This window comes from Canis aureus, chromosome 36, assembly GCF_053574225.1.
Source record: "Canis aureus isolate CA01 chromosome 36, VMU_Caureus_v.1.0, whole genome shotgun sequence".
NCBI lineage: Eukaryota > Metazoa > Chordata > Mammalia > Carnivora > Canidae > Canis > Canis aureus.
In genome coordinates, this window is record NC_135646.1 from 208455 (window position 1) to 235751 (window position 27297).

General features: G+C 57.5%; 1 protein-coding gene across 15 annotated transcripts in view; it reads right to left on the minus strand.

The window, feature by feature from the left end:
- Positions 1-27297, minus strand: part of DLGAP2 (DLG associated protein 2) — a 697194-nt gene that overhangs the window by 144325 nt on the left and 525572 nt on the right. For all 15 annotated transcript variants that reach the window (XM_077884865.1, XM_077884877.1, XM_077884866.1 and 12 more), the window contains one exon: positions 18540-18605. In XM_077884865.1, the coding sequence (XP_077740991.1) occupies positions 18540-18605 (66 nt within the window). The remainder of the gene's footprint in view (positions 1-18539; positions 18606-27297) is intronic.

The following is a 27297-nucleotide window of genomic DNA, read 5'->3' on the forward strand; positions in this document are numbered from 1 at the left end:
ACACACCCCAAATGCAGGCAAAGAAAGACCCATGAAAACTCACACCAAAGACGTTTATCAAGTACGTCATGTCCAGCTTCCACCAAAAAGGTATAAGGCATCCTCAGAGACAAGAATCACAGTTTGAAGAGACTCAGAGCATCAGAACCAGGATCAGACACAGCAGGAATGTTGGAATGATCATACTGGGAATTTAAACAACTAGATTATTATGCTAAGAGCTCTAACGGATGAAGTGGACAACATGTGAGAACAGATGGGCAATGCCAGGAAGGGAATGGAGACTCTCAGAATCTAGAAGAAATGCCAGAAATAAAAAATGCTGTCATAGACATTAGGAATCTCTTTGGTTGGCTCATCCATAAAGTAGACACAGCTGAAGACAGAATTTCTTCATTTCTTGAAGAAACGTCAATAGAACCTTACAAAACTGAAATGCAAAAAGAAAAAAGAAAAGTAATTTAAAAGCCAAAACAGAATACCCAAGAACTGTAAGACAACTCCAAAAAGTAGAAAATACTCATAATGGGAATACTAGAGAAGGAGAAAGGGAGAAAGGAACTGAGGAGATTTTTGAAGCAATAATGGCTGAGAATTTCCCCAAATTAGTGATGCACACCCAACCTCAGATCCAGGAAGCTCAGAGGACAATGAGGAGGATAAACACCAAAAATCTACATCATATCCAAACACTGAAACTCAAAGACAACAACAATAATTTTAAAGAAGCCATAGGAAAAAACACTTTACCCAAAGATGAGCAAGAGTAAGAATTGCAGCGCTTCAGGAATCAAAGGCACCTAGAGAGTGCAGTGAGATGTTTACAGTGTTCAAAGAAAAGCAAAGAATCCCAGTAATGTACAATTCTCTGACCAGTAAAAGGAGAAATAAAGTAATGGCTTTCTCAGACAAATAAAAATTGAGGGGATGTGTTGCCAGTAGGCCTGCCTTGCATGAAGTTTTAAAAGAAATCTTTCAGAAAGAAGGAAAATGATTCAGGTAAGAAATTCAGTCTAGCTAACAAGAAAAAATTATTAGAAAATGAGCAAAGAAAAGTAAAATAAAACAATTTTTGAATTCCTAATTGATCCAACAGACAATGGTTTGCTCAAAAACCAGCAACAAATACTCAGTGATCACAGCTTATGAGTAAGTGAGATGAGGGCCTTAGGGAGTGTGACGGAGGCATTGGGAATACTCTGATCTGAGGAACGTATATTGCATGTGAAGCCTGTGAGGGCACTTGGGTTCTTTACAAATGCATCCCACAAACCCTTTAAAAAATAAGAAAAGAAGCATAATCTATATGCTAAGGAGGGAGAGAAAATGGAATCATAAAATGTTAAATTAAAACCAAAGGAGGCATAAAAACACTGGAAGACATAAAAAGAAACAAAGAACAAGGGCAATATAGACAACAGTAACCAATATGGTAGATACTGATCTAACTATACCCGGGATCATGTTAAATATCAATGGTGTAAATATGCTAATTAACAGCCATGTTAAGACACTCAACATCACCCATCATCAGGGAAACGCAAATCAAAACCACGATGAGCTACCGCCTTATACCTGTCAAAATGGCTAAAATGAATAAGTCAGGAAACGGCAGATGTTGGGGGGGATGTGGAGAAAGGGGAGCCCTCTTACACTGTAGGTGGGAATGCAGGCTGGTGCAGCCACTGTGGAAAACAATGAGGAGGGTCCTCAAGAAGTTAAAAATAGAGCTACCCTACAACCCAGAAACTGCACTGCTGGGTTTTTACCCCAAAGATACAGATGCAGTGATCAGAAGGGGCACATGCTCCCTAATGTTTGTTGCAGCATTATCAACAAGAGCCAAATTATGGACAAAGCTCAAATGTCCATCAACTGATGAATGGATAAAGAAGATGTGGTGTGCATGCATGAGTGGGCGTGGGTGCGTGCACGCGTGCGTGCACTCACACATACACACACACAGAATGAGGAATATTACTCAGCCATGAAAAAGAATGAAATGTTGCTATCTGTCATGCTATGGACAATAGTTGGAGAATATAATGGTAAGTGAAATAAGTCAGTCAGAGAAAGACAAATACCGTATGATCTCACTTATGTGGAATTTAAGAAACAAAAGAGATGAATATATTTGAAGAGAAAATAAAAAGAAAGAAGAAACCATAAGAGACTCTTTTTTTTTAAGATTTCATTTATTTATTCATGAGAGACACAGAGGGAGAGAGAGGCAGAGACACAGGTAGTAGAGGGAGAAGCAGGCTCCCGGCGGGGACCCCGAGGCGGGACTGGATCCTGGGTCTCCAGGATCATGCCCTGGGCTGATGGCAGCGCTAGACCCCGAGCCACCTGGGCTGCCCAAGAGACTCTTAATGATAGAGAACAAACTGAGGTTGATGGAAGGAGGTAGGCGGGAGGATGGGCTAGATGGCTGATCAGCATTAAGGAGGGCATTTGTCCTAAAGAGCACTGGGTGTCGTATGTCAGTGATGAATCCCTGAATTCTACTCCTAAAACCAATATTACACTGTGTGTTAACTAACTAGAGGTTAGATTATAAATAGAAAAATAAAAGATTGTCAGAATGGATAAAAAACAAAACTTAACTGGTATATTATCTACAAGAAACCCACCTTATACTAAACATAAAGACAAATAGATTAGAGGTAAAGGGATGGGGGAAGGCACACCATGCTAACCCTAATGAAAAGAAAGCTGGGTTAGAGCTGTATTAACTTCAGACAGAGTCGTCTGTCAGAGATAATGAAGGCCATGAGAAAGGGTCAGTCCTCCAAGAAGACGTAACAATCCTTAATGTGTGTCTGCTTAAAAATTAAAGGAGAAATAAAAAAAAGCTTACTACTACAGTTGGAGACTTCATCACCTGTCAGAAATGGATGGATCCAAAGGGCAAAAAATCGTAAGGACACAGTTGGATTGAACAGCACTCTCCATCTTTTGGATTTAATGGACATCTGTAGACTAATTCAGTTAGCAACAGCAGAATACATAGTTTTCTATAGTTCAAAGAGAATACTCACCAAGATAGACCATATTCTGAGCCATGAAATAAATTTAAAGGAATAGAAATTATACAAAATACGATCTCAGACAACAATGGAATTAAACTAGAAAACAGTAACAGAAAGACAGATGGAAAATACTTGAAAATTATATAACACACTTCTAAATAACACATCAAAAAAGGAGTCTCAAAATAAGTTTATAAATATTTCAAAATAAATAAAATACAACCTCAAATTCATGGGCTGCAGCAAAAGCAGTACTTAGAGGAACTCTCATAGCATTGCATATATTAGAAAAGAAATAAGATCTAAAGTTAACAATGTAAGCTTCCACTTTTGGAAACTGGACATAGAAAGGCAAGTTAAATATAACGTAAAATAAGGAAAAGAAATAATAAAAATTAGAGCAGAGATAAATGAAAGTGAAAATGGGAAATGAAAAGACAAAAATCATTGAAACCAAAAAGTGACTCTTTGGTCTTTGAAAGATCAATAAAATAAATAAACTTCTAGTCTGGTTCACTAAGGAAAAAAGAGAGTACACAACTTGATACCATCAGAAATGAAACGAAAATGGGGCCATCACTGTTGATCTCGTAGACGTTAAAATGAGAGAAGAATATTATAAACAATTTTAAACCCACAATTTGAAAACCTGAATAAAATGTACTAATCTCGTGAAAGACGTAATCTCCCAACAATCACAGAAACAAAAATAGATAATCTGAACAGATCTGTGTGCATTAAAGAAATTGAATCAACTATGAATGACCTTTTAAACAGAACGTACCAAGTTCAGATGGTCTCACTGGAGAATTCTACCAAACATTTAAGGAAGTGTCTACAGTATCATTAAAAAAAAAAAGGAGGGATCCCTGGGTGGCGCAGCGGTTTGGCGCCTGCCTTTGGCCCAGGGCGCGATCCTGGAGACCCAGGATCGAATCCCACATCGGGCTCCCGGTGCATGGAGCCTGCTTCTCCCTCTGCCTGTGTCTCTGCCTCTCTCTCTCTCACTGTGTGCCTATCATAAATAAATTTAAAAAAAAAATTTAAAAAAAAATGGAATCAGTGTGTTACTCCCTTACAGTTCCTATGAGGTCGGCACTACCCGAATCCCAAACCAAAGACATTACAAAATACACAAACCACAGACCAATATCCATCGTGAACCCAGATCAACAAAATACTAGCAACTTGAACCCAATGTTTTGTAAGATTTATACACCATGACCAAGTAGCCTTGATTCCAAGTACGTAAAACTGATTCAAACTTTGAAAATCAATCGATGTTCCCTCCATCACAGCAAAGGCTAACAAAGAAAAGTCATGTGATCACATTAACAGATGCAAAAATACCACAAAACACAAAACACACAAAAAAAACCAACCATCCGACAGATCCAGCACCCATTCCTGGGGAAAGGGGCTGCCACATCTTGGTAGGAAACAGTGATGGGAAACCTACTGCTGGCATCGTCCTTAATGGTGACGAACTAGATGTTTTCCAGCTAAGATCGGAAACGAGGCGAGGGCGTCCCCTCTCGACGCTCCTGCTCCGCACAGCACCGAGCATCCCAGCTAAGACAGCAGGACAAGAGGAGGAAGCAAAAGGCATACAATCTAGGAAGAAAGAAATGAAACTATTGCTGTTCACAGCTGACATGATTTTTTTCATATCGAAAATCTGGAAGAATCAATAGAAGATTCCTAGAACTAGTAGCTGATCACAACAACCTGGAACTAATAACCGACCATTGCAGAGTGCAAGGTCAACACACAAAATTCATTGTTTTCTTACTAACTAGCAAGGAGCAGTTGGATTTTGAAATTAGAAAACAAAGCCATTTACATTGGTGCCAGCACTCGAAATAGGTTCACATCTAATAAAATATGTGCAAGTTCTATGTGAGGAGAACTGAAATTCTGGTGGAGGAAATCAAAGACAGTCTGGAAAAAAAATCATGGTTTTATTCTGATGTGTATGGATTGAACACTCGGTATTGTCGGGGTATCTGTCCCTCTCAGCGTGATCTATAGATTCAACGCGATCCTAATTGATGAATACGGATGAACTGATTCTAAAGTTTGTGTGCGGAGATGGGAGTAGCCAGTGAAATACTGCAGGAGGTCGCCGGAGAGTGACATTCCCTGACATCAGGTCCTAGCCAAAGGCCATAGTCATCAGGACGGTGAGGCATCATGACAGCACTCCGGCCGGCCTTAAGGTCTTAAGATTTGCAGAACCCCGGCCCTGAGGAGGGGGGCCAACAAGCTTGTCTGAAGCTGCCTTGGCTTTCTGCTTAACTCAGCAATTTCTTTTAGCAAAATGTTTTTCTTTTTCTTTTTTTTTTTAAGGTCACACAAATGATTTTACTGACCTCCCTTTGTGCATCTAGAGACCTTGCCCTGATTTGCAGAAAGGACAGAGTCCTCCCGCACATCATGAGACAGGAATTGGACCCCCTCATGCAAGCCTCTTGCTCCAAGATGAGGTCTGTGTCAGCACCCTGGAGTCGCACCCAATCAAGAAATGGAAGGGAGGGATCCCTGGGTGGCGCAGCGGTTTGGCGCCTGCCTTTGGCCCAGGGCGCGATCCTGGAGACCCGGAATCGAATCCCACGTTGGGCTCCCTGCATGGAGCCTGCTTCTCCCTCTGCCTGTGTCTCTGCCTCTCTCTCTCTCTCTCTGTGACTATCATAAATAAATTAAAAAAAAAAAATTAAAGTCCTAAAAGAAATGGAAGGGAGTGCAGGTGGAGGGCTCCCTTTCCTGATTAATTGCCCTCCACTCGTTTAAACACCCCTGGGCCAGGAGCAACCTCAGAGTCACTGTGGGACAAGAGTCTGCCCAGGTGGCTGGCCTCCTGAATAAAGCTCAGATTTCTTTCCTTTTTTTTTTTTTTTTTTTTTTTTCTCCGATTCCTTTCCAATCAAAAACTTCTCTCTGGAGTAATTGCTTTTTGCATGAGGGGCTGCCGAGCTTGGGTTCCTGATGGTACTGGTGAAAAAAAAGAGAGAGAAACAGGTCAATGGAACAGAGCAGAGGGCCCAGAAATGCCCTGGATACATACAGTCATTTAATCTTGACAGAGGAGAACAGCCAATTCAACAGAGAAAGGGTAGCTTTCTTGTTTTTTAAATATCAGAATAATTTGACGTCCACATGTAAAAAAAAAAAAAAGGCAAGTCTGGATGCAGACTTTACATCATTCAGCAAATTGGCTAAACCTGGATCAGAGACCTATATGTACAGTGTCGAACAACACAGCTCTTAGAAGAGAACGGAAGATTACGTGGGTGGGCCTGCGCTTGACTAGAAGCACCAACCAGCAACCATGACCCCCGAAGGAAAACACCGGGCAGATTTAATCACAATCACAAACTTGTTCATCAGTCCCCGAAACTTGGAGGCCACCCAGGTGTCCCTCGGTGGGTGGCAGATAGCCAGCCGTGGTCCAGAGCGCAGACTATGGTCACCGAGGGACAACACTCGAGCTATGAAGCCACAAAGTGAGATGGAGCAACACCAAATGTGTCTCATGAGCTGAAGAAGCCACATGTGACCTGGTTCCGGTTCTAGGACACAGAGGACCGGGGGCTGCCGGGGTTGGGGGGGAGGGTGGAGCGTGGGGGGGCTTCTGGGACCGTGAGCCTGCCCTGTGGGGCCCTGTGATGGTGACCGTGACACCGGTGTCTGCAGACACACCCAACGCACAGCACCGAGAGCACACACGTGTGAACCACACGTGTCGGTCGGCGACAATGGGCCACAGTGGTGCACGGACTATGTCCAATGTACGGCGCTGGTGCAAGACCGGATACTAGGGAACGCGGCGGGCGGGGGCTCTAGACTTTCTGTCCAACCTTTAAGTGCACCTACAGTGGCCCAAAATGATGAAGCCTATTGAGTGAAAACAGACCACGCACTCCCCCAACTGCAACGCACGTGTTCATCTCGGTGTGTGGGGCTCCAGAGTAGGAGACGGATTTCGCTGGGTGAACAGGGCGTCAGGGCAGAGACTTGGCGAGAACCGTCTTCCTGCCCCTTCCGGCCTTCCCGCCTGGCGCCAGGCGTCCATCCTCACGGCCGGCCGCGGCTGGTGCCTGCACACGTCACGTGTGTCTAGTGGGGATCCTCTGGTCCCCGAGGGAGCCGCAGCCTCACCGCACCCACCTTGTGGTCCAAGACGACCGCCTAATATTAAGGTCCATGAACTTGCACCCCATCCCCCTCTCCAGGTCACCTGCCGTGTTTGCGGGTTCGGGGTCAGCACAGGGCTGCGTCCCGGGCCGTGACGTGCCGGCCGTGCCATGCCTTACCATCACCTGCACTTCTCATCCCAAGCACTTTCCCTGCGTGTCCCCCTTGGGCTACGAGTCTGTGCTTATGTCCTTCGCTGCCCTCTGAGCCTCAAGGTCAGGTTCTGGCTCTTGTTCACTGGGCTTGGCCGCAGCCCAGGACTAATCAGCACGTGATGAATTACTGGCGCACTTGACTTGGCCAAAGGGTTCCCTGAGCTATTCCGGCCAGTCCTGCTGCACGTCGCAGCAAGTCTGGGCCAGAAGACAGCAGATGGTCTCCTGTGTACCTGCCTGGTGCTCGGTAAGGAGCCGCGATTACACAGGCAGGGAGCAGACACGTGGGGGTCTCTTGCAACGGGACGACACTCACTGCCCGTTCCTTCTGGCACGGCTGATGGTGGGCGGTGGCCTGCAGGGCTGGTGCCGTACGAGGCCGCTGACTGCATCCTCCGCCTCTGCACACCGGAAGCCAGGCCTAGAGCAAGGCGATCCTAGGCGGGTTCTGCTGTGCAAACTGGAGCATGGGACTCTCTGGGACCCGGGTGCCCACCCAGCTCACCCCCCCAGCCTTGAGAAGGACTTCCAGTGCCTTGTGCTGCTGGCTGCCCCCAGGACCGGCTCCTGCGGCCTGATGGCGTCTCCACCTCCGGGTCCTGAGGCAAAGGGGAGGACAGGGCGGAGCCTGGGGCGTCCCCAGCACAGAGGTACAGGGTGGGCCCCTGGAGCCAAGAATCCTACTGAAGAGGAAACAAAACATGGAGCCAGACAAGAGCCCTCCTCCCCCTAAGTCCCTGGATCTGGAAACTGGGTCAAAAAGCTTCATCATGCCAAGTACCAGGCCGCAGACAGCAGGTCCTCCCGGAGCCGCTGTGGCGCTGGAGGGGCAGATGCCTGGAGATTTAAACAGAGGTTTCTGTGTAGACACGGGGTATTCATGACACGCTGGTCTTTGCACGTAGGATGGAGCAAGTGCAGTGTCAGGATAAGTCAACTCCTGTCCTTGATGTTGTCCGAAATCCTGTGTGTTGTGCACACATCACAGTTGACGTGTCCTTGAGCCCCGATGCTGGCGGGCGGCTCTCGGCACTTACACACGTGTCGGTCCCCAGACGGGATGCTGGATCCTCAGAACAGCCGCAGAATGGACGCGTGATGCTGACAGCATGCGGGCGCCAAGGAGGAGCTCTCAGCGGCTCAGCCACTGACTCGAGTCCCCGGCAACGGCAGGGAGACGTCAAGTGCCCCTTACCTGCCCCCAGGCGCGTGGATCCCTGGAGCTTCCAGGACACCCGAGTCCAGGCCTCGGCTCGGGCACTGGCTGCTGACCTGGGCTGCGAGCCATCAACCCTCCGAGGCTCCGTCTCCGTATTGGAAAACAGGGCCGTGCCCAGGGCGGGCGTGCGGCACGTCTGCGGGGCAGTGCCCGTGTCGGTGTGCACCGTCCCAGGCCCTTGCACGTCTGGCACCAAATCATGGATCACGTCGCTCGCCTTTTCCATCTGTAACGTGCACTGACGAGTTCACTCCTCAAGCACCGTCATCTGCCACAGCCAAGGAACACACGGCCCGAAGGCAGAAGCCGACGGAGGCTCCATCACCCCACGGAGTGATGCCGCTGCCAACGAGCACACGCGGGAATGCCTGCCCTTCCTTGTGGTGAAGCGAGAGTCCTGGGCCACAGAGGAAGCCCACCCTCACCTGGTGCTGTGGGCTGACCGGTCTGAAGAACATGAGGGGGGACGTGAGATGCAGGACGGGGCACCAAGTCCCATCCCCTGTTCTGAGTGAACCAGGGGCAGCAGCCGGTGGCCCGAGGGCAAGACGCACTCTTGGGGACACACAGAGGCCCCGCTCTGGCCAAGGACAGACCTCGGCTGCTCCGGCCGGCCCCCCAGGTGCCCCGGGTCACGACGCGCTGACCAAGGTGGCCTGCTCCCCCGGGGAGCAATCCTGCGGGTGCCCCATGCGCCCCTCTGCCCTGTCACTGCCTCCCCCCCTGCCCCCAGTGTGCCTGGAGCCCTCACCAGCTGGTGACAGAGGTCCTCTTCCCGCGGGCGGCCCTCTGCTCACCCCACCCGGCCCTCCTCCCGTGGGTCAGGGTCAGGGTGTCTGCCCTGGGGGCCCAGGCAATCAGCTCTGCAATCCTCCCGTGTTTAGGCTCGGCCCCCTGGGGGGCCCTCCATCCTCTGCGGGGAGGCCACTGCCCCGCCAGCTCCGTGTGCGCTCACCACGGCTCCGTCCACGTGGGGCAGCTCTAGCCCAACCTGCCATCGACAGACAGTTGCTTGGTCGGTCACACCAGGGCCCATGGGGCTGATGGCACCGTCCCAGCCTCCGCCATGGGGTCTGCAGGCTGGGGGACGGGTGCTGTGGGTGGCTGACCCTGGGGTGCACGTGTTCCAGCAGAAGCCGGGCTCACAGCTGGGTCACCAGGGTGCCCGCTCCAGCCTCTGCAGGCTTCCCAGGCGGGCGCTCACCTCCTCAGTCTGCAAACAAGGACGTGGGCAGCCTCAAAAGTTCCTTCTAAGGCATGTCAGCCCTGCAGAATGGCTGGGCCGTGCCGTGAAGCTCGTCTGGGTGCCCAGCCGTGGGGACCGGGAGGCCTGTTGGGTGAGCCCAGGAGACGTCACCTTCAAGCACCGAGAACGAAGCAGATGCACCCACGGATCCGTGGCCGGAGCGGCAAGACAGGCAAGCGCGAGGCCCGTCCCGGGCGGTCAGCCCCCAACCAGCGGCTTCTCGCTGCTCCTGCTCCGGGGTGATGTGTGGGGACACCCGTGGCCTCTCCTCCTCCTTAAACAACACAGAGGCCCCCGGGGGACTCACAGGGGCTGCTGCCACGTCTGAGACACTGGTCCTGGGCGTCGTGGGCGGGACACGCGCTCCTTCGGGCCGTCCTCTGGTGGCTGCCTCGCACACAGCCAGGTGAGTCTCGGCTCCCGGGGGCTCCTCCCTGGCCGCGGTCGGGATGCTCAGCTGCTCCGCACAAGCCGCATCCCGGTGTCTCGCCACACGGCGCTTTGCGCTCGCACGCAGCCACGGATGCCCCCCCCAGGGCCTGGGCGCACGTGTGCTGACCACGGCGCCCCGTCCACCTGCACAGAGAGACGTGGGCTCCCCCCGTGCCCCCCAGGAGGTTCCCAGGCCGGGTGCTCCCGTCAGGTCCCTGTCACATACCTGGAGAGAGGCGCCGTGCACCGTGGACGGCAGAGCTCACAGCGCGTTGGGGTCCCCCCCACACACGCGTGCCCCCCCGGCCTGTGTGCAGGCTCACGCGGGGCTTCACCGCCGCCCCCGAACACACCACTCACTGCGGGGCTACGGGGAGGACAGGTCAAGCCGCTCGGGGCAGGCGAAGTGCCAAGAACTGGGCCTGGAGCCCCCGAGGCGCCCGGGATGGCAGGCACAGACGCTGGGCACCTGCCGCCCGCCCGGCTGCACCCTGGCGCGGACCCTCGTGCTCGCGCTGTGCACGCCGTCCGGTCACGGTCCCCCGCGGAGCATGTGCCACACACACGGCTCTCTTGGTCCGCCTGCAGCCTCAGTCTGCTCTACAAAATCTCACTGAGCTTTAAACCTGGAGTTTAAACTGCACCTGCAGACTGCGCATGAGGAATGACAAGGTAGAAGCTCCTCGGTGACATTTAAGAGCCCCCGGGCCGCTCAGCAGGCTGCTAGGCTGGAGCGGCAGGTCGGCAGGGAGGCGGCCCCGCGCTGGGCGTGAGGCCCGGCGGACGCTCTGCGGCCCGTCGCCAGCAGCCCCCCCACACACCCCGCTGTCTCCTTAGGTGCTGCTCGCGCGGACGGGCTCGGGTGCGTGTTGGATTAGACCTAAGAGCTCTGCAGCCTAAAGGAGCCGTTTTGAAAGGATTTAGAGACGACACGTGGGGCTATTCACATCCTTTGGTTCAACGTCTAGTATTTCGTGCGTAGCTGGGCTTCAGTACGTACTTAATGAGCAAATGCTTGGACGGACGGACGGCTGGTTGGTCAGCGGCTCCTGCAGCCTGGGGTCACGTGTGGTCAGGTGTGCGGGCGTCTGGCCACGCTTATTTCCACGCGATCTCAGGAGCGGGGTTGTCTCCGCGATGCCGCGTGGCTCTAGGGCGGCTTATACCACGCGGTCCTCTTGGCCGGGAGGACTGGGTACAGCTGGCGAGCCCCGAGGGAGGGAGGCGGCTGCACCCGGGGCTCCCACGGCTCCCGGCACGTGCCGCGGCACGAGGGCTGCTGTGCACACAGGGGCGGCTCTGGGGACAGCAAACACCCAGGGATAAGCGCTGCGGTGGCGGCGGCGGCCTGTGCAGAGATGGCACATCCACGAGGACTCCCGACCGGCCGGGCTGGGCCGCATAGACCCCGGATGCCTCACGCCTTCGAGAGGACAGCGTGGCACGTGTGCCGCGTCCCGGCCGGGGTCCCCACTGCTGTAGGCATCGACACACTCGGATCGCCTCTTTTCTTAGGAAACGTGTGATGTTCAGGCCACGTGTCCAAGTCATTCTCGGTTTGGCACGCAGAAGCTGTGAGGGCCGGGGACACCGCGGCTGGAGGCCGGGGACGTCTGTCACCAGCTGGTTTCCAGAACTCCTAGGAGGAGCCTTGCTCAGCTGGACTGGCAGCCCTGGGACTTGTTCGTGATCACTGACCTGCGGCGGGGCTGTTGTTTCCGCGTTTGCTCTGAGCTGCTGGCTTCCCTCGAAAGCGTGCCCGGGGCACGTGTGCAACCCGGCTGCGGGGCTCGAGTTCTCACAACCAGACTGAAGTACCAAGGTGCTACGGTTTAAGAGGGGAATCAGATACACTCCAGCTTTGACCTCCATCCCTAATACCTTTCGTGATTCGCCACAACGTGTAGGAACGGTGACATTTAATGTAATTGATGATGTTCTGCCGAGGAAATCACATAAAATAAACAACTTTGGTTTTATTTTCAGGGTGAGTGTAATACAATTCCTGGGCTAGTTTCACGTTGGCAGGGTGTTATTTTATTTGACATTTTAGTGTAGGGGGCACCTGGATTAAGTATCTGGCCCTCGGTTTCGGCTCAGGACCTGGGATCGAGCCCTGAGTGAGGCTCCAAGCTCTGTGGACTCTGCTCTCCCCTCCCTCTGCCTCTCCCCGGCTTGCATGCTCCCTTTCTCTCTAGATAAAATCCTAAACACATTTTCCTGGGAGCATAAATCCACATTTGTCTCCTCTGAGGTACCTGAGAGCACCAAGCCGTGTGTGTGTGTAACGGGCTCTCCTGCCGTCTCTGGACCCTGGGCTTTTCCTGCGGAGCCTGGGGCCACGGGGTGTGTGCGCTGACGCCACGCAGGCCTGCGGGGCCAGTGCCAGGGAGCCCCGGATGAGTCTCGGCTCCCTTCCCGGCTGCGGTCGGGGGCGCAGGACTTCCTACCTGCAACCCGTTACCAGCCACATGACCCTCCATCCCACCCCAGGTGTCCAGCGCACAGCCTGCCTCCTGTTTGTGAACCAGCTGCACGGGACGCCGCGTGTGGTGTGTGACACGTGCCGTCCCGCATGGGGCGGGGTATCTGAGCTGTGGGAGGGTCCCGCCAGGGGTGGCTGGTCAGAGTGGCCCCGGTTCTGATGATCTGAGCTCAGCCCTGACCCCCGCATGGGGCCCAACAGGCTGGCAGGTTGGCCACGGACGGACGCCTCCTGCACTGGCTCCGCCACGTGTCCTGACAAGCAGCGGGCAGCGCCTCATTCCTGATGTCGCCAACGAAGTCGCAGCGGGACGACCATTGAGAATTGGTGCAAAGCAGCCCCGACCTCGGTGCATCTGCTGCTTCTTACTCTTCACAAACCGCAGTGTTCCCCAGCTGCTTGACATTTGGTCAGATGGTCCGGCTCCCCCCCGCCCAACGCTGACCTTTCATTTCCCACGTTCCAGAAGCCCCGCTCACAGCCACAGGCCAACGTCTCCATAAACCAGCAAGCTGCCACGTCCTCCGGCCCGGCCCGCCCTGTCTCCATGTCCTCTCCGACCAAATGATGGGTGCCACGGGGGGTTCCTTTGACCCAGTGTCCAGGCAACTTGCACATGAGCGTGCCGATGAGTCGTGAGCGTGTGGAGAGACAGAGCCGTACACACAGAAGACCCGCAGAATCTGAAAACGACCCTGGAAGTCCAGGTTTCCGGTGAGCAAAATTTGCAAATAAATTTCATTGTCATGGAAATCCTGTTCCGGAAGGAATTCCAGAGCCTGTCGGGGACGTCCAGAGCCTGGAGCATCGGGGATGTCGGGGGAGCATCGCGTGTGTCTCCCTGCACTCGGTCTGTACACGCGCATCCCCGTGCGCTTCCGAAACTCAGCCCCTTATACCTGGGTTAGCTCGACAGCGCTGGGCTCCCAGTAGTGATCACCGCGGTGCAAGCGAACGCTCGCTGAACACTCACCGTGACAAATCTTGCCAAGGGCCTTATATCATCAGATCTGGTCTAATCTTCATAACCCCATCTAGGAGGTGGGAAGTATTTTGTTAACTCTTTTTTAAAAGAAATAAAGCAAACAAATATTTAAGGAATCAAAGTCATGGGGAAATCAGGCGACTGTGCTGGTCCTGGAGCAGGCAGGGGCGTCCTGAGGAGGCACCTGGCGTCATGAGCACCACTGACCCCTGCCAGAGACCAGGACAAAGGTGTGCACGCACGGAGGCACACGTGAGGCCGTGACGACTCACTGTTTGAAGAAGGGAACAACCGGGGAAGAGGGACAGTCCTACGCTTAGAAATTGTGCATGGTGGGGATGCCCAGGCGGCTCAGTGGGTGAGCGTCTGCCTTCAGCCCAGGGCGTGACCCCGGGGTCCCGGGATCGAGTCCTGCATCGGGCTCCCTGCATGGAGCCTGCTTCTCCCTCTGCCTGGGTCTCTGCCTCTCTCTGTGTCTCTCAGGAATAAATAAATAAAATCTTAAAAAAAAGTAATCGTGCAAATTAAAAGCAGAAATTGAGGGGGAAAGCTAGGTAATGCATCCCAGAAATTTAGAATCAAATTCCTAATATCCTAATTTCCACAAGTAATAAATATCACTCACTTTAAAACTAATTCTGATTTATTTGTATGGCAATGATGTTTTTATGTGAAACAGTCCCGTAAAATTCCTCTTTCAGGATGCTCCCGTCACTGGCATTCAGCCCTTCCCGCCTCTCCTGCACACGGGACAGCACGTCCCGCACGGAGCAGCGGTGCAGTCGCCTGTGGCCTCTGGGTCCCCGTGGGCAGCGGGCAGGTGGGAAGGATGGAGACCGGGCGCCGGACACGCAGCGTGCAGGGAACACACCGCTGCCTCTTCAGAAACCTGGCACTGTTGTCACAGTTTCTAGGAATTTCCCCGAAGGAAGTAGTCGTGGACGCCCACTCAGTCTCAAAGACACACGTCCCCGTAAACCATGAACCTGTGCAGAGGGGGCTCTCGGAAAGCAGGTCCTGGCGTCCGACAGTGCGAGCCAGGCTGGCAGTAGGTGCCGTGCAGGCCTGCGGGAGGCCGGCGCCGCGTGGGGACGGGAAGGCCGCCCCCCCGGGGCTGTGCACGGCGGGCTCTGGGCGCTGGCACTCAGCACCTGGGGCTCCAGCACCGTTTACGCTGCAGACGCCCCCGTGCTGCTCCGTGCTGTGTCCCTGCTGCCCTTTGGTCACTTGATCTCCTGTTTAAAAGTCTCACTTTGCAAAAAAAAAAAAAAAAAAAAAAAAAGTCTCACTTTGCCGCTGAGGTTGACTTCTCAGTGCCGTCCGGGTCGACTACAGTCCTTGGAAATGCTGGCCGAGGGCCGGCTCTCCGCAACCGATTTAAAGGGAACGTTCGGGAGAACGGAGACGGGGCACTGCACACAGAACTGCGCCTGCAACGGGCCAGGCTCGCAGAAGTCCTGGCCGAGCAATTGGATTTCCCTGTGTCTGAAGCTTCCCTCAGACGCTTCCCCTGGAGAAGTGGGTTTTCCTCGTCTGTCGTCGCCCTGGTCAATGTGCTCAATCGATTCACTTTATCACTGACTTGAGATTGATTTCAAAGAAACCTCCTTGATCTTCCTATTTTCATGCACTTGCCGCCTCGTACAATCATTTCCAGACCCGATAACATGTGGGCTTCGGAGCACGCGCCCGTAGGCGTCACAGCACAGGGCGGGACGGGGGTTGGGGGTGGCGATCCTTCTGTTTCCTTCTAAATTCTCTGCCACTAGAGACAGTTTGGGGTCTTCCAGCCGGAACTGCTTGCCTGTCCCGATGGAGGCTGGTCGGCGGACAGAAACACTGCAGTTTTGAAGGGACCAGAGCAAAGGCGGCCTCGTGGCCCCGTGGACGCAGCCGCGCCGGGTCGCAGCACAGGCCTCAGCGTGTAGGGCATGGCGCTCGCTCCGCCCACGACCACAGCTTGCAGGGCCTCGCAGGGGCTCCCCACCCGGACCTGGTGCTGCAGAATGTGAGAGCCACGCGGCCGAGCCGAAAGGGCTTGTAAAACCCCATGGTCCAGCGCCCCGTGGACGGGGGCCCACGGCAGCCTCCGTGCCAGAAACAGCAGGGCAGGAGGTGGTGTTTGCTCCTGACTGGTTACCGCAGCCGCACCGGGAGCCCGTGCCGACGGCGCCCGCCCTCCCCTCCATCCGGCCTGCTGTCCACCCCGTCAAGCATCCTCGCCGGCCTCTGGCGGCTGCGTCCTCCCCGGGGCCCATGCACGGCCCCGCTCGGGAACACCAGCGCCTGTGGGCACGGGGACCAGGCCCCCCTACTTCTGACTCCTCATCGAGGCAGCGGCTGGTCACCACCACGGCTGAGGCCCAGGGTCCCTGTCAGTGGGCTGGAAGCCATTGCTGATGCAGGTGCACATCCGGATCCGGGAGACCTCCTGTGACCGTCCCCACTGCCCCTGTGCGTTCGCCTCCTCCCGTGGGAAGCCCAGCTGTCTGGGGACGCCCCCGGCCAACAGTCCCCATCCCCGTTTCCCTTCCTGACCAACGTCTCCCCAACCTTGCGGTTCCTGGGTGTTCTGTGACCACCGTGCCCTCAGGCCCGACCTGGGGAACAGCTCACCCCGCTCTTTCTGTCTCCAAGCAGTATGGAGGCTCTCAAAACAGGACTGGAAGTCGAGGTCCCATGCAATCCGGCTGTTCCCCTCCCGGGGTAAGCGCGAGGTTCCGAGGCGCCCTGCACACCCGGTGGCGTCATTCACCATCGTGCGAGGGACCAAGCCAGCTGAGGTCCACGACAGGACGACAGGTAAAGGGAGCGTGGCCGGCCCTCGTGCTGGACCAGGCACAGCCCGGAGATGGAGGAGACCTTGTCGTTCGCTGCCACACGGCTGAGCCTGAGGACACTGTCCGGGTGACAAGCCCATCCTGCGGGGCTCGACGGCCAAACCCAGAGAAACAGAGTGTCCTGGGGGGGCTGCTGATGGTCATCCCGCAGTGAGCGTCGGCCGTGCCCCCAAATAGACACTTGGAAATGGTCACAATGGTTTTATGTTGTGCACATCCTACCATTTTTCCCCGTACACCCCAGCCTGTCCTCCGCATGGGTGCCTCCCTGCGAACGCCGCACACAGAGGCAGCCCGGCAGGCGCCCGAGAGGCCACCGCAGGACGCACGGACCTGTCAACCCCCGAGTGCATCCGTCCACGCTCGGCTCCCATGACTGCAGGGGTCTGGGGCCCGGCAGGAAGAACATGCGCGGGACCCATGTTTCCAGACAATTCCCAGGACCGTGAGTGGTTTTGTGCCCCTGCTGGGTGCCCTGTGCCTCCCACAGGGCCATCCCGTGTTGATCAGAGCCAGGAGAGCGCTGTGCCGGCTGAGGAAGGCACCGCCACCGAGGTGGTCGAGCACCCGCTGAGGCCGCCTGGCCCTGGCTCTCCCACGGGCGCCCCCGATGCCGCGTGTCCAGCCTCGCAGCTCCGTGACCACAGAGCCTATTTTGGTGCATCGGCCCCATTCTGAGAGATTCTCCCAGGGAAGGTCGCGCACTGGGGACACGTCCGTGCGTCGGGACTGCTCGGACACTGCGAGGTGCAGGTGAGCGATGTGCAGCTCAGCGACGCAGGAGCCGGGTGTGCTCGCCGGACGCCTCCCCGCCTGAGCGGGCGCCACCAGACAATTCAAGCGAGAAAGTCGGGACGGCTTCCTAGTAACGAGCACATGTGGTCTGCACATTCCCGAGGGAAGAACGGCGGCTGAGGAGGACAAGTCAGAAACACGATCTGAACTCGATCACCGGGAAGTGTGCCGTCATTCCTTTGGAACTACACCTGCATTCAGAATTTAATCAAAACCTCTTTTTTTTGCCACTGATTTTCTTTAAGAGAAATCACAGCTTCATACACACGGGCTCCTTCAATTTATGGCATGATTCTTTAAGCCAATCAGACACACAACAGATTCACCGGCTTGAGATCTAAAATACATCAGGGAAAATTCAAATAGGAATCATCCTGAGATCCATAATCCAGGCCCGAGCGCCGAGACAGCCCAGGGCCATTGGCAGCGACCTGGGAACTCTTGGGCCCAGTGACGGCCTCGTAGGTTGGGGGACGGGAGCCCGGAGCCACCGGTGGGGGCATCTCCTCACCTACGTCTGGGCGTTGAATTTACTCAATAGTGCACGTGTCTCACGGACGCGCTGGCCCCCGGCACATCAGGGGAGCCACGCCAAGCGGTCACGGACAAGGGCGGCCCTCCCGTTACCGCATCTGTGGTGGCATAAAAATGACATTCCCACGCGACTCAGGCCAGCACCGAGGAACAGTGGCCCCAGCAGGACCTCACGGGGCTGAGCCAGCGCCCACACTCGGCGCTCAGGGTCTCCGGTAGGTACAAGAGCCACAAAAAGGCCCCAAGTCAGGACCTGTTCCCTTCCTCAAATACACTCAGGGTAAGTCGCGGTCATAAAGGACAAGGGAGAGACGAGCCGTCATGCACGTGTGTTGGTGACACTAACTGTGCTCGTTCGTAATAATTCATAATTCACAATAATTCACGGTAATTCATGATAATTCATGCCTCGTCGTAATCAGCTTAGTGACTAATCCGTGATGATCCGAGGCAAGCGCGTCCTCACCCACAGCGCCTGTGACGTCCACCAACCACTCGTTCAGGATGTTCGCCGCGTCTCGCTCAGTGTTTTCTGGGGGCCATGCCGAAGCCACGCACATGCTCACAGGGGAGGGTCCCCCGCCCGGGCTGCGCCTCACCAGGGCACAGGTGGGTACTGTACCTAGATCGTCCTCCGCCGGCCCCGGAAAGCTGATGCCTGGCTGCACCAGGTCCCCGCCCTCTTCCTCTGCAAGAGAGAGACAGAGTCGTCGTTAGTACGCTGAGGGGCAGACGCATCTCCAGCTTCACCCGGGCGCCGCCCCCGCCGTGGGCACCCTCCCCGAACACAGCGCCAGCTCAGGCAGCGCCACCGTGGGGCCCAGCGCCACCTCGGGCTGAACCAGTCAGGAGTCTGCAGCCTCTGTCTGCAGCTTGGTCACACGCGGCTCCCCAAGGCCACTGCCAGCTTCCTGCATCACCCATTGGCCGCCCGGGCCGCCGGGGGTGGCGCTTCCCCCACCGTCTACACTGTTCTACCCTGAGGCCTCCTTCACCGACATTCAAAGCCCGCAGCTACCGGGTTAATGCTTCATACTGATTAATTTTAGGTCAGTTTGCTCCCAAGCGTGAATTTTGTTTCTTTCTGTTGGGAGGAGGCTGCGGGTTAGGTCCCTAGCATAGATTTTCAGCTGCTTCCTCGCACACACCACAGACGCCGCAGACCTGCCGCTGCTGCAGGGACGTCGTCGTGTGAGGGTGGGAGGTCTCGGGGGTCACCCGGCCCCAGAGGCCACACACCTGCGGAGAGCCGCGGTCTCTACCCCGGTGGCCCCATCTCGGACCGCGGCCCTGGTCCCCCGCGCGGCCCCGGGTGCTGCATGCCACACCCCGTCAGAGGTGAGAGGCGTGGACACCCGTCTCCACGGGAGGCGCCAGCTCCGGGTAAGGACCCTCTAGGAAACACATGGTGTCTGTAACGCACGTGTCGTCGCTTGGGCACGTTTTCTGTACATGTAACTTTCAGGTGCGTTTACGCAGGCTTTCAATATTGCCGAGGGAGTCTTGGGGCAGATATCCCACAGTTGCCCCTGCTCGGGACACTCCGTGCGGGGGGCCGTGCTGTGCTCTGCACAAGGGTTCACTCCAGGGCACAGCGATCCCCACACAGGCCCTCGCCGTCTCCAATCCAACCAGTGGGCATCGTCCGTGACTTCACAGGACGTCAGGAGAGGTCGGCATCGGGAGGGGCGCACCGCCCGCCCGCCTGCCCGTCTGCAGAACCTCATCTTGGGGGACCTCCTAGCCATTGCCTTTGAAAGTCGTATGTATCGAACTTTCATGTAGGAACATAAAGGCCTGAACTGGTCAAGTGTCTCAAGAGAGAGCCTACGGGAAGCGCTCAGCGCGGCCTGACCACGCCCCCTTCGCGCGGCTAACAACAGCTCTGCGCCCTCGCCAGCCGTGTGTTTCCCGCCCGTGGGTGACCCAGTTCAGCCCTGGCCAGTCAGATGAGCCAATCTTGTGGGACGTGAAAGTGGAGGCAGCTACACATCCAGTTGTTTGGAACCATATGCAATGTGACGCACAACCCAGACCGCTGACCTTCCACCTCTGATCCGGTTCCCCCGAGCTGCGCACACGTGCACACGGCACACAAGGCACACGCGGAGCGTGCTCTGACACCACGAACGTGGACGACGGATGGTGGACATCACATGCATGAGAGCTCAGCTCACACGCAGGCCGGGCACGGGGTGGCACGGACGCCACAGCCCCACGGAGCCCGCCCAGCCGCCAGCACCCAGCCGTGGGCTCCGCCGCATAGTCACCGCGCTGGGCACAGGGGCCCACATCACCCTTTGGAGGACGTGGTCCCCGCGTGATGGTGCGTTGGTTCCAGATCAGTCCTGCGTCTCAAGGGTGGGAAGGATTAACTGCGTGTTCTGCGCTCCTGCCCTTTACCAGACAGGCCCCGATGGGACACGGGCGGGAAGCAACTCAACCAGGCGAAACCCTCACAGTTAAAATAAAAACCAGGATACGAGCCGAGGGGAAACGCAAGCAGCCCGTGTTTGCTCTCCTCGCAGCGGGTCCGGCGTCCCGACCGGACGGCGCTGGCATCACCGGGGCTCCGGCCGCGCTGCCTGGGGGCCGCTCCGCTGGCTCCACACCCAGACCTTCTGAACCCGGCCGGCTGTGGGCCGCCTCGCCGCAGCGCCCGTGTCCCCGTCCATGCCAAGCTGCCTCGCCGGGCGGCGCCGGGACGGTACGGACCCCGCGCGACCCGTCAGGGCTTCGCCCGGCCTCGCATGAACACTCGTGCGTTCCCCTTGCACGAGCAGAAGCGCACCACGGACGGGAAGACCCTCCGCGACACATCCAAATGTACTGGATGAATCTGGTCTTCACTGTCATGCCCGGAGGTAGTGACCCCCGGCTCCGGGCAGGCCGGGCACTCACTGCCTCTCGGACTGAACCCTCCCCAGGCGTCATTTGTCTTTTGTGCCGAAACCTGATGACCTCCGTGACCTCTGGCATGGGCTGGCACGAAGCCGGACCAGAATTTTGGTGGCTTGGTGCCGTCCCGCTCCTTCAGAGCCGACACCCGGTCCCACGCGTGCAGGGTGTGCATCTGAGGTGAGTGGCCGACACACTCGGGAGCCACCCAAGGGCCCGGACAGGCCCCAGAGGCAGCGCGACCCAGGCAGGTGTGCCGTGCCCCCCAGGCATCTAGGAAGGGCCTCGGGTCAGCCGTGGCGGCCTCCCTTCAACGCCACAGGTCCACCTCCCTTGTCGCAGGAGCGCTCGACACTCGGGTCCTCAGGGAGGGACACAGGCCGCAGCGTCTCCCTGCAGCCCCCCCCCCCGCCCCCCGGCATGCTCAGGCCGTGGTAGCCTCCACGTTCTCAGTGGGGAAAGGAGGCTGGAGAGGAGGAGTCGTGCCCCCAGGAGGCGCAGCCAGGCAGCCGGGCGCCCCTGCTCCCCTGCCACCTCTCAGCTCTGCCCGGCCAGTGTCCCACCCAGAGGGGATCCTGCACTCGCCTTCCTCGGAGCAAGAGCAAGTGCGCCGCCTGGGGTGGCTGGGAGGACAAGACCCCCCAGCGAAGGGGCCGGGGAGATGAGAGAAGCGTCTTCGGGCGGGTGGGACACGGGGCGCCGAGGACCCCGGGGAGACGCACTCACGCACTCACGGAAGTTGATGGACGTTTGGCTTCTATTTATTTTATTTTTTGAAACTTTATTTATTTGAGAGACAGGGAAAAAGAGAGAGAGCGCCCCTGCGTGTGAGTGGGGGGGGGGGGGCAGGGGGCCAGGTGCGGGGACTGGGGCTCCCTCCTGCACCCCTGAGATCACAACCTGAGCCAGATCCAAGCTGCGGATGCTCCACGGACCTGCTGCCCAGCCAGCCGCCCCTGGACCCCCGCTCGGGTCTCAGGACCCACCGTTGGCTGCAGCGCAGGCCCGGTCGCCAGTCGAGGGTCTTCGGCAGCCCCCGCTCCTCCTCTGCCAGCACAGCACACCGACCCTTCACTCCCAGAGGAGGCACAGGGTCCCCAGGCTGCCCGGGGGCCCCGGGGCCCAGCACGTGCCTCCCCAACATGCCACGGGGCTGCACGACATCTGAGACCTGCTCGGTTAACCCGGTTGGATTTGGACAGTGAATCACAACGTCCACGTGTGGACACTGCACACGCTCAACATGCCTGAGGGTGGCACCCTGGGCGGAAGCAGGAGATGCTGGTCCCGGGAGACGGGAGAGGCCTGGCCTGCTGGGTGCAGAAGCAGGGGCACCCGCTGGACTCACCCAGGGTCCTCCACGTGTGCGCCGCAGCACAGCTCCTGGACGAGGCCGGCTCTGCTGACCTCACGGGGCAACTACCCCTCCTCCTGGGACGGCCCCTCACTCCCGGTCGCGGCTGCTCCCAGGCCCGAGGTGACGAACACGTGTCCAGGCCCTGATCCTGAGGCCGCTCAGGGGACCCGAGGGACAGAGCTCAGTCCCCCACGACTGCCGTGGAGCGTGAGGGGCCACTCTGGGGGGACACCACTGCCCCGTCCAGAGGCCGAGCGCCCGATGCCCTGGGGCGAGCCGCCACGCTGGGTCCCGTGTTGTCACAGCCATCTGGAGCTGCTCTTTCTCCCCGGGATACGTGGTGCAGACTCGACGGCCGACACGGCTCCTCATGCGCCTCGCGGAGGCAGTGGCCACAAGGCCGCCAATGGCCCCGAGTGGCGCGTTTCCTGCCAGCCTCCGGGACGCGTTATTTCTCCTTGGTGGGGAGAGCTGCCGGGCAGGACGGCGCGCACGTCCGCGGAGTCACGGCTCCCGGCTCCCCTGTTGCCCCAGTCGCCCTGCGGGTAGGCAGGAGCCATGGGCTCGACCCCGATGGATGCAGACACCGGGACCCGGGGAGAGCGTCTGAGGTCACCGGGCGGCAGCCTCCCGTGGGGCTGCACCCCCGACCCCGCACGTCCCGGCCCTTCCCGGGCACGGCCCTGGGGACACAGGGTCTGTTTGGAGGCATCCGCACTGGGTGACTGCTTGTCCTAAGGACCTGGCCAAGGAGTCCCTCGGGGTTTTAAACCCTCTCAAGTACGGGTACAAATCACACCTTCTGGGTGAAGGTTCCTTGTGTCCAATCATGCTGACCTGGAATCATGGAATAAGAAATCCTTAATCCTGGAATAAGAAAACGAACAGCTTCAAAACAGTAGGTCAAAGGAAAAACGGTGTTTGTACATAAAAGGGAAATTGCTCCTAAGAAAATATCGGATTTCTTGGCATCAAGTGACACCGTTACTGCCTCGTGAACACCAAGGAAACAAAATGCCAGCTTTCATCCGTCGTGCTTGGACGCCGAGGGGTCCTGCTCCCAGCAGCGTTTCCACGAGTGTTCATATTCATGTCAGTCACCTCCGTGGCAGCAGGAGGGTGGACGTGTCCTTCCCGGTGGGCAGTGCGGCGTCCCCTGCAGACCCACGGGGTTCCCGCTGCACATCGGGGCCCAGACCTTTATGGGGACAATCTCATTCCCAAATGCGACCTACAGAGATGCCCAAACTCTGGGCAGCACGTGGACGGGGAGGCGTGAGGAGGGCTCAGGCCTCTGCACACCCCCAGGGCCGAGGGGCACCCACGGTGGCCGGCCCGCAGGACGGTGGAAGCCCACCTCACGTCTGTGTGAAGAGGACAGAGGCTTCCTCAGACGGTGGGGACAGCAGGCCTCGCTCCGGGCGGGGGCAGCGGCGCATCTGCGGGATTTGCTATTAAGCGCCGGTGCCAACATGCAGCTGCCCCACGCGGTGCCCAGCGGCCCGGGGTCCTCCCCGGCTCAGCCCCACTCCGGCTCTGCTCTGGCCCTTCTCCAGCCCTGGGGCCCCTCGTGGCTCATGGAAGCCTCGGCCAGGTCACGAGCCTCCTGCCCCCAGGTCTTGCCGTCTCTGTCCGTGAGGCGCCTGCAGACTTGCGTGGACCGGCCGCCGCCACCTCCCCCGGGAAGGCCGCCCAGGAGCTCATTCACGGCTGGGCCGGGTGGCGGGAGGCCGGTGGTCAAGCGTGCGAGTCCACCTGTGAGTAGGAGCTTGCTGACCATGTGCCGAGCTCAGTGGACGCCTCCTGCGGGTAGAGCGGGGCCCCCTGGGGTCACTCGTGTCCCTGGCACGGGCACAGCCACGCCGCCACGCGCCAGGCCGTCCCGGGCCTCAGGCCCTGCAGGCGGCAGCTGCTCCCAGGACGCCGCCAACTCGCCGGAGACGTTAAGGCCCCCCCGCCCCCCGTCTGGCACTCCGACGGTCTGCCCAGTTTCTAGATTCTTCTCATTTTTAAAACTCTACTTTAAGAAAAAAAAGAAGGCGCGCTCCAGCCTATGTTTCAGCCGTTTCCCTAATGACGGGATTGTGAAGGCTGCTTAAATCAAGAATTCATTTCTGCTCCGTTAGGACAAAGACGCTGATTAGCCGTGACGCCTGCCTCCCCTCCGTTCCGGCGCAGCTGTGCCTTTCAGCCGCCGCCACCGTGATTGCCGACGGCTTTTCTCTGAAAGCCACAGAAACGCTCACGGTTTTAATTTTGGACCAAGGATCAAGTCTCGGCAGAAGCCGCCCGAACGCCTAACGCAGAATTCTCGCTACGAGTTACACGGCACCGAAGTCAGGCTAACAGCAGCTCGAGGCCACTAACGAGGCCACCCCCCTCCACCTCAGAATGACACCAAAGGGCCGTGCGTGCAAACCGGGGCTGCGTCGGCGTGCCACCCGCACGGACAGCGCCTGCGACGTGCCCCACCGCCCCGCCCCCAGGCCCCGGGCTCCTTCCACGCAGCCCACACCCTTGTGACAGAGCCACCTCCCGGGGGCCTCACACGACGTACAGCCACGGCCACCCCCGCTTTGCTCGCACCCTGCGGCAGGAGGGAGGAACGCTCGGGGGAAGCACAGACTGCTCCCCGCTGACATTCCCGGGCGCCTCCAGGTGAGACCGTACCTGTTAAAGCCGAACACTCTCCCTCCAAGAGGGACATGAACCGTATTTCACACGTTTCGAATCTAAATCCCAAATGAATGTGGTATTAAATCCTCTGCGCCACCTCCTATACTCGACAGCCTTTCGCGCCAAAGCGCTAGGAGGTCTGCGCGTCATGTTTGAACAGGAAACACGACGACGTAAAGGCTGAGAAACGGGGCATCTTACGAAGCTTCGGAAAACCTGGCCGCCGAGCCTATGCCTACACGAGCGTCTCCGAGGTCAGCTCGGCCAGTGCCGAACCCAAGTCGTGCTCTGTGCCTGCGATGGGTCATTCCAGCGCTCGCTCCCAAGATGCTGCCACATGACACACGGGACGCCCAGTGACACTGGAAGTCCGGAGAACCAAAGAATGATTGTTTTTTTTATTATAGCCCACGCAGTATCTGTTGTTGGTCTGAAATTCAATTTTGCCAAGGTGCTCAGTGCTTCCATTTGCTCAATCCTGGCGTGAAACCCCACGGAGACGCCAGGCCTCAGTCCTGGAGACCCCAGCTCAGCCACTGTCGGGTGGCCTGGCAGGTGCAGTCCAGGCCAGGATGGAGACCCGTCAGCTCAGCCGTGAATGCAGCTTCTCCTCCAAACAAAGACAACGGAGCTGACATCCTGGCCGCACGGGCCAGCGTGGCCGGCATCGTGGGCCGCAGGGACGCCCCCATGGCCCCGGCATGGGCAAGTGCCCCCAGAATGGCTGGCTTCCCGTGAAGACAGGGAACGGGCCCCTCTGCTGCCACCTCTCCTCTCAGTTGCTACACCACCTGCTGTCTGGACAGGAGGTTTTCAGGCATTTTAATGTCCAAAGAAGCCACGATGTTGACTTTTAAATACTCTGAAATTCTGCATTTGACGTGTTGTCTCAAATTTCTAGACTGCAAGTCTGGCGTCTGGCTTTGCCTCTTCATTCCCCCCCACAGTCGACTTCCACGCCACAGGTAACGGGCTCTGACGCGCAGGGGGGACGAGGGCTCCGGTCCTGGTCACGCCCTGACTTGCATGGGTGACGGCCGGGGCTCAGTGACGCTCCGCTGCACCACGGAAACGGTAAATGTGCTCGCTGTTGAGGAGTCTTCGGCTCAGCCTGCCTGTGAACCTCCTTCTTTATCGGAGTGAGACGGTCTGGAAGGAGGAGGGCGGCAGGCAGCATGCCGGGAGCTGCTGCGGTTCCTGCCCTCATGGCTCCTGGGGACCCAGGCGGGGTGAGCCAGGTGCACGTGAGCGGAGGGCGCCAGCAGCTCCCTGTTACTCTCACAGTTCGTAGGCACCACGAAGGGGAAGTAGTTCTGTGGCTTCCTCCCGTCTGCCTGGGATGTGCACGGGGCTCCGGGGGCGTCTCAAAAGGCGGCTTGAGCATCTGAGGATGGCTGCCCCTGGGCTCCTTCAGCTCCCGACCACGGCGAGGGGATAAGCAGGGAGCATCACGCTGTGCATCAGCCCAGCCCACGGGGGCCCGGGAGGCACCTCCGGAAGGGTGGAAGGAAGGTATGGAGCAGCATACACAGAGGCCCTGGCCACGGAGACCCACTGGCCCCAAACCGTACGGCCAGGCCCCGGCCCCGGACGCCTCTTTCCTCCGGGCCACAGCCCGTGGCCTGTGGACACTCACCCCGAGTGCAGGAGGCCGCTCAGCACCCGAACCCTGGAGGTGAGCTGCCATTATACCCGTTTCGTACATGAGATTGAGCTCCAGGGACATCAGGAACTAACCTAAAATGAGGTACGTCGGATGTTTTATATCACATTAGCTTCAGACGTACAGCATCGTGATTCGATGTTGGCAGGCTCTGAAAACCATCACTCCTGGGAGGCTGGATGGCGGCCCCTGCCGCACATGGCCAAGGACTGCCGTCCCCGGGTGGAGAACCCGTGTGGCATGCTCCCGTAGCAACACGCTCTGATCCCCTACAGACACCGTGCAGCGTCCCTGGGTGTCCCTCGGAGCCGACATCGGGCCCGGGCCCCACCCTGCTCCTGGCTCCCACGCCCACCGCACCCCGCGCCGCACACCAGGGTCAGCAAACACTCGGGAAAATGACATGGGGACAAATGCATGCCTGGCACCGCTTCTAGCTGGCTTTCCATGCCTCTTTTAGGTGTGCACATGCCAAAAATCCCCAATTTCCTCCCTGAAGCAGTTTTTTTTTCTTTTTTTTTTTTCTGGGCTCAGAAAAGAGCTCTGGCCAACCCGTTTCTACTAAAATGTAAATGGATGCCAGTTAGCCTTCCCTGAGTGCTCACTCTGCATCCAGGGCGGCCTGACAGTGGCCAGTGCCAGGGACTGTGTCCCCACTCGGAGCCACGGGGCAGCCCCTGCTTCTCAGGGGAAGGTCTCAACAGGAGCCGGAGTTTCAGGCCCGCACCACCAGGCACCTCATGGCGGCCCTGGAACACCTGGGCTGTCGGGAAGTCCTGACCCTGC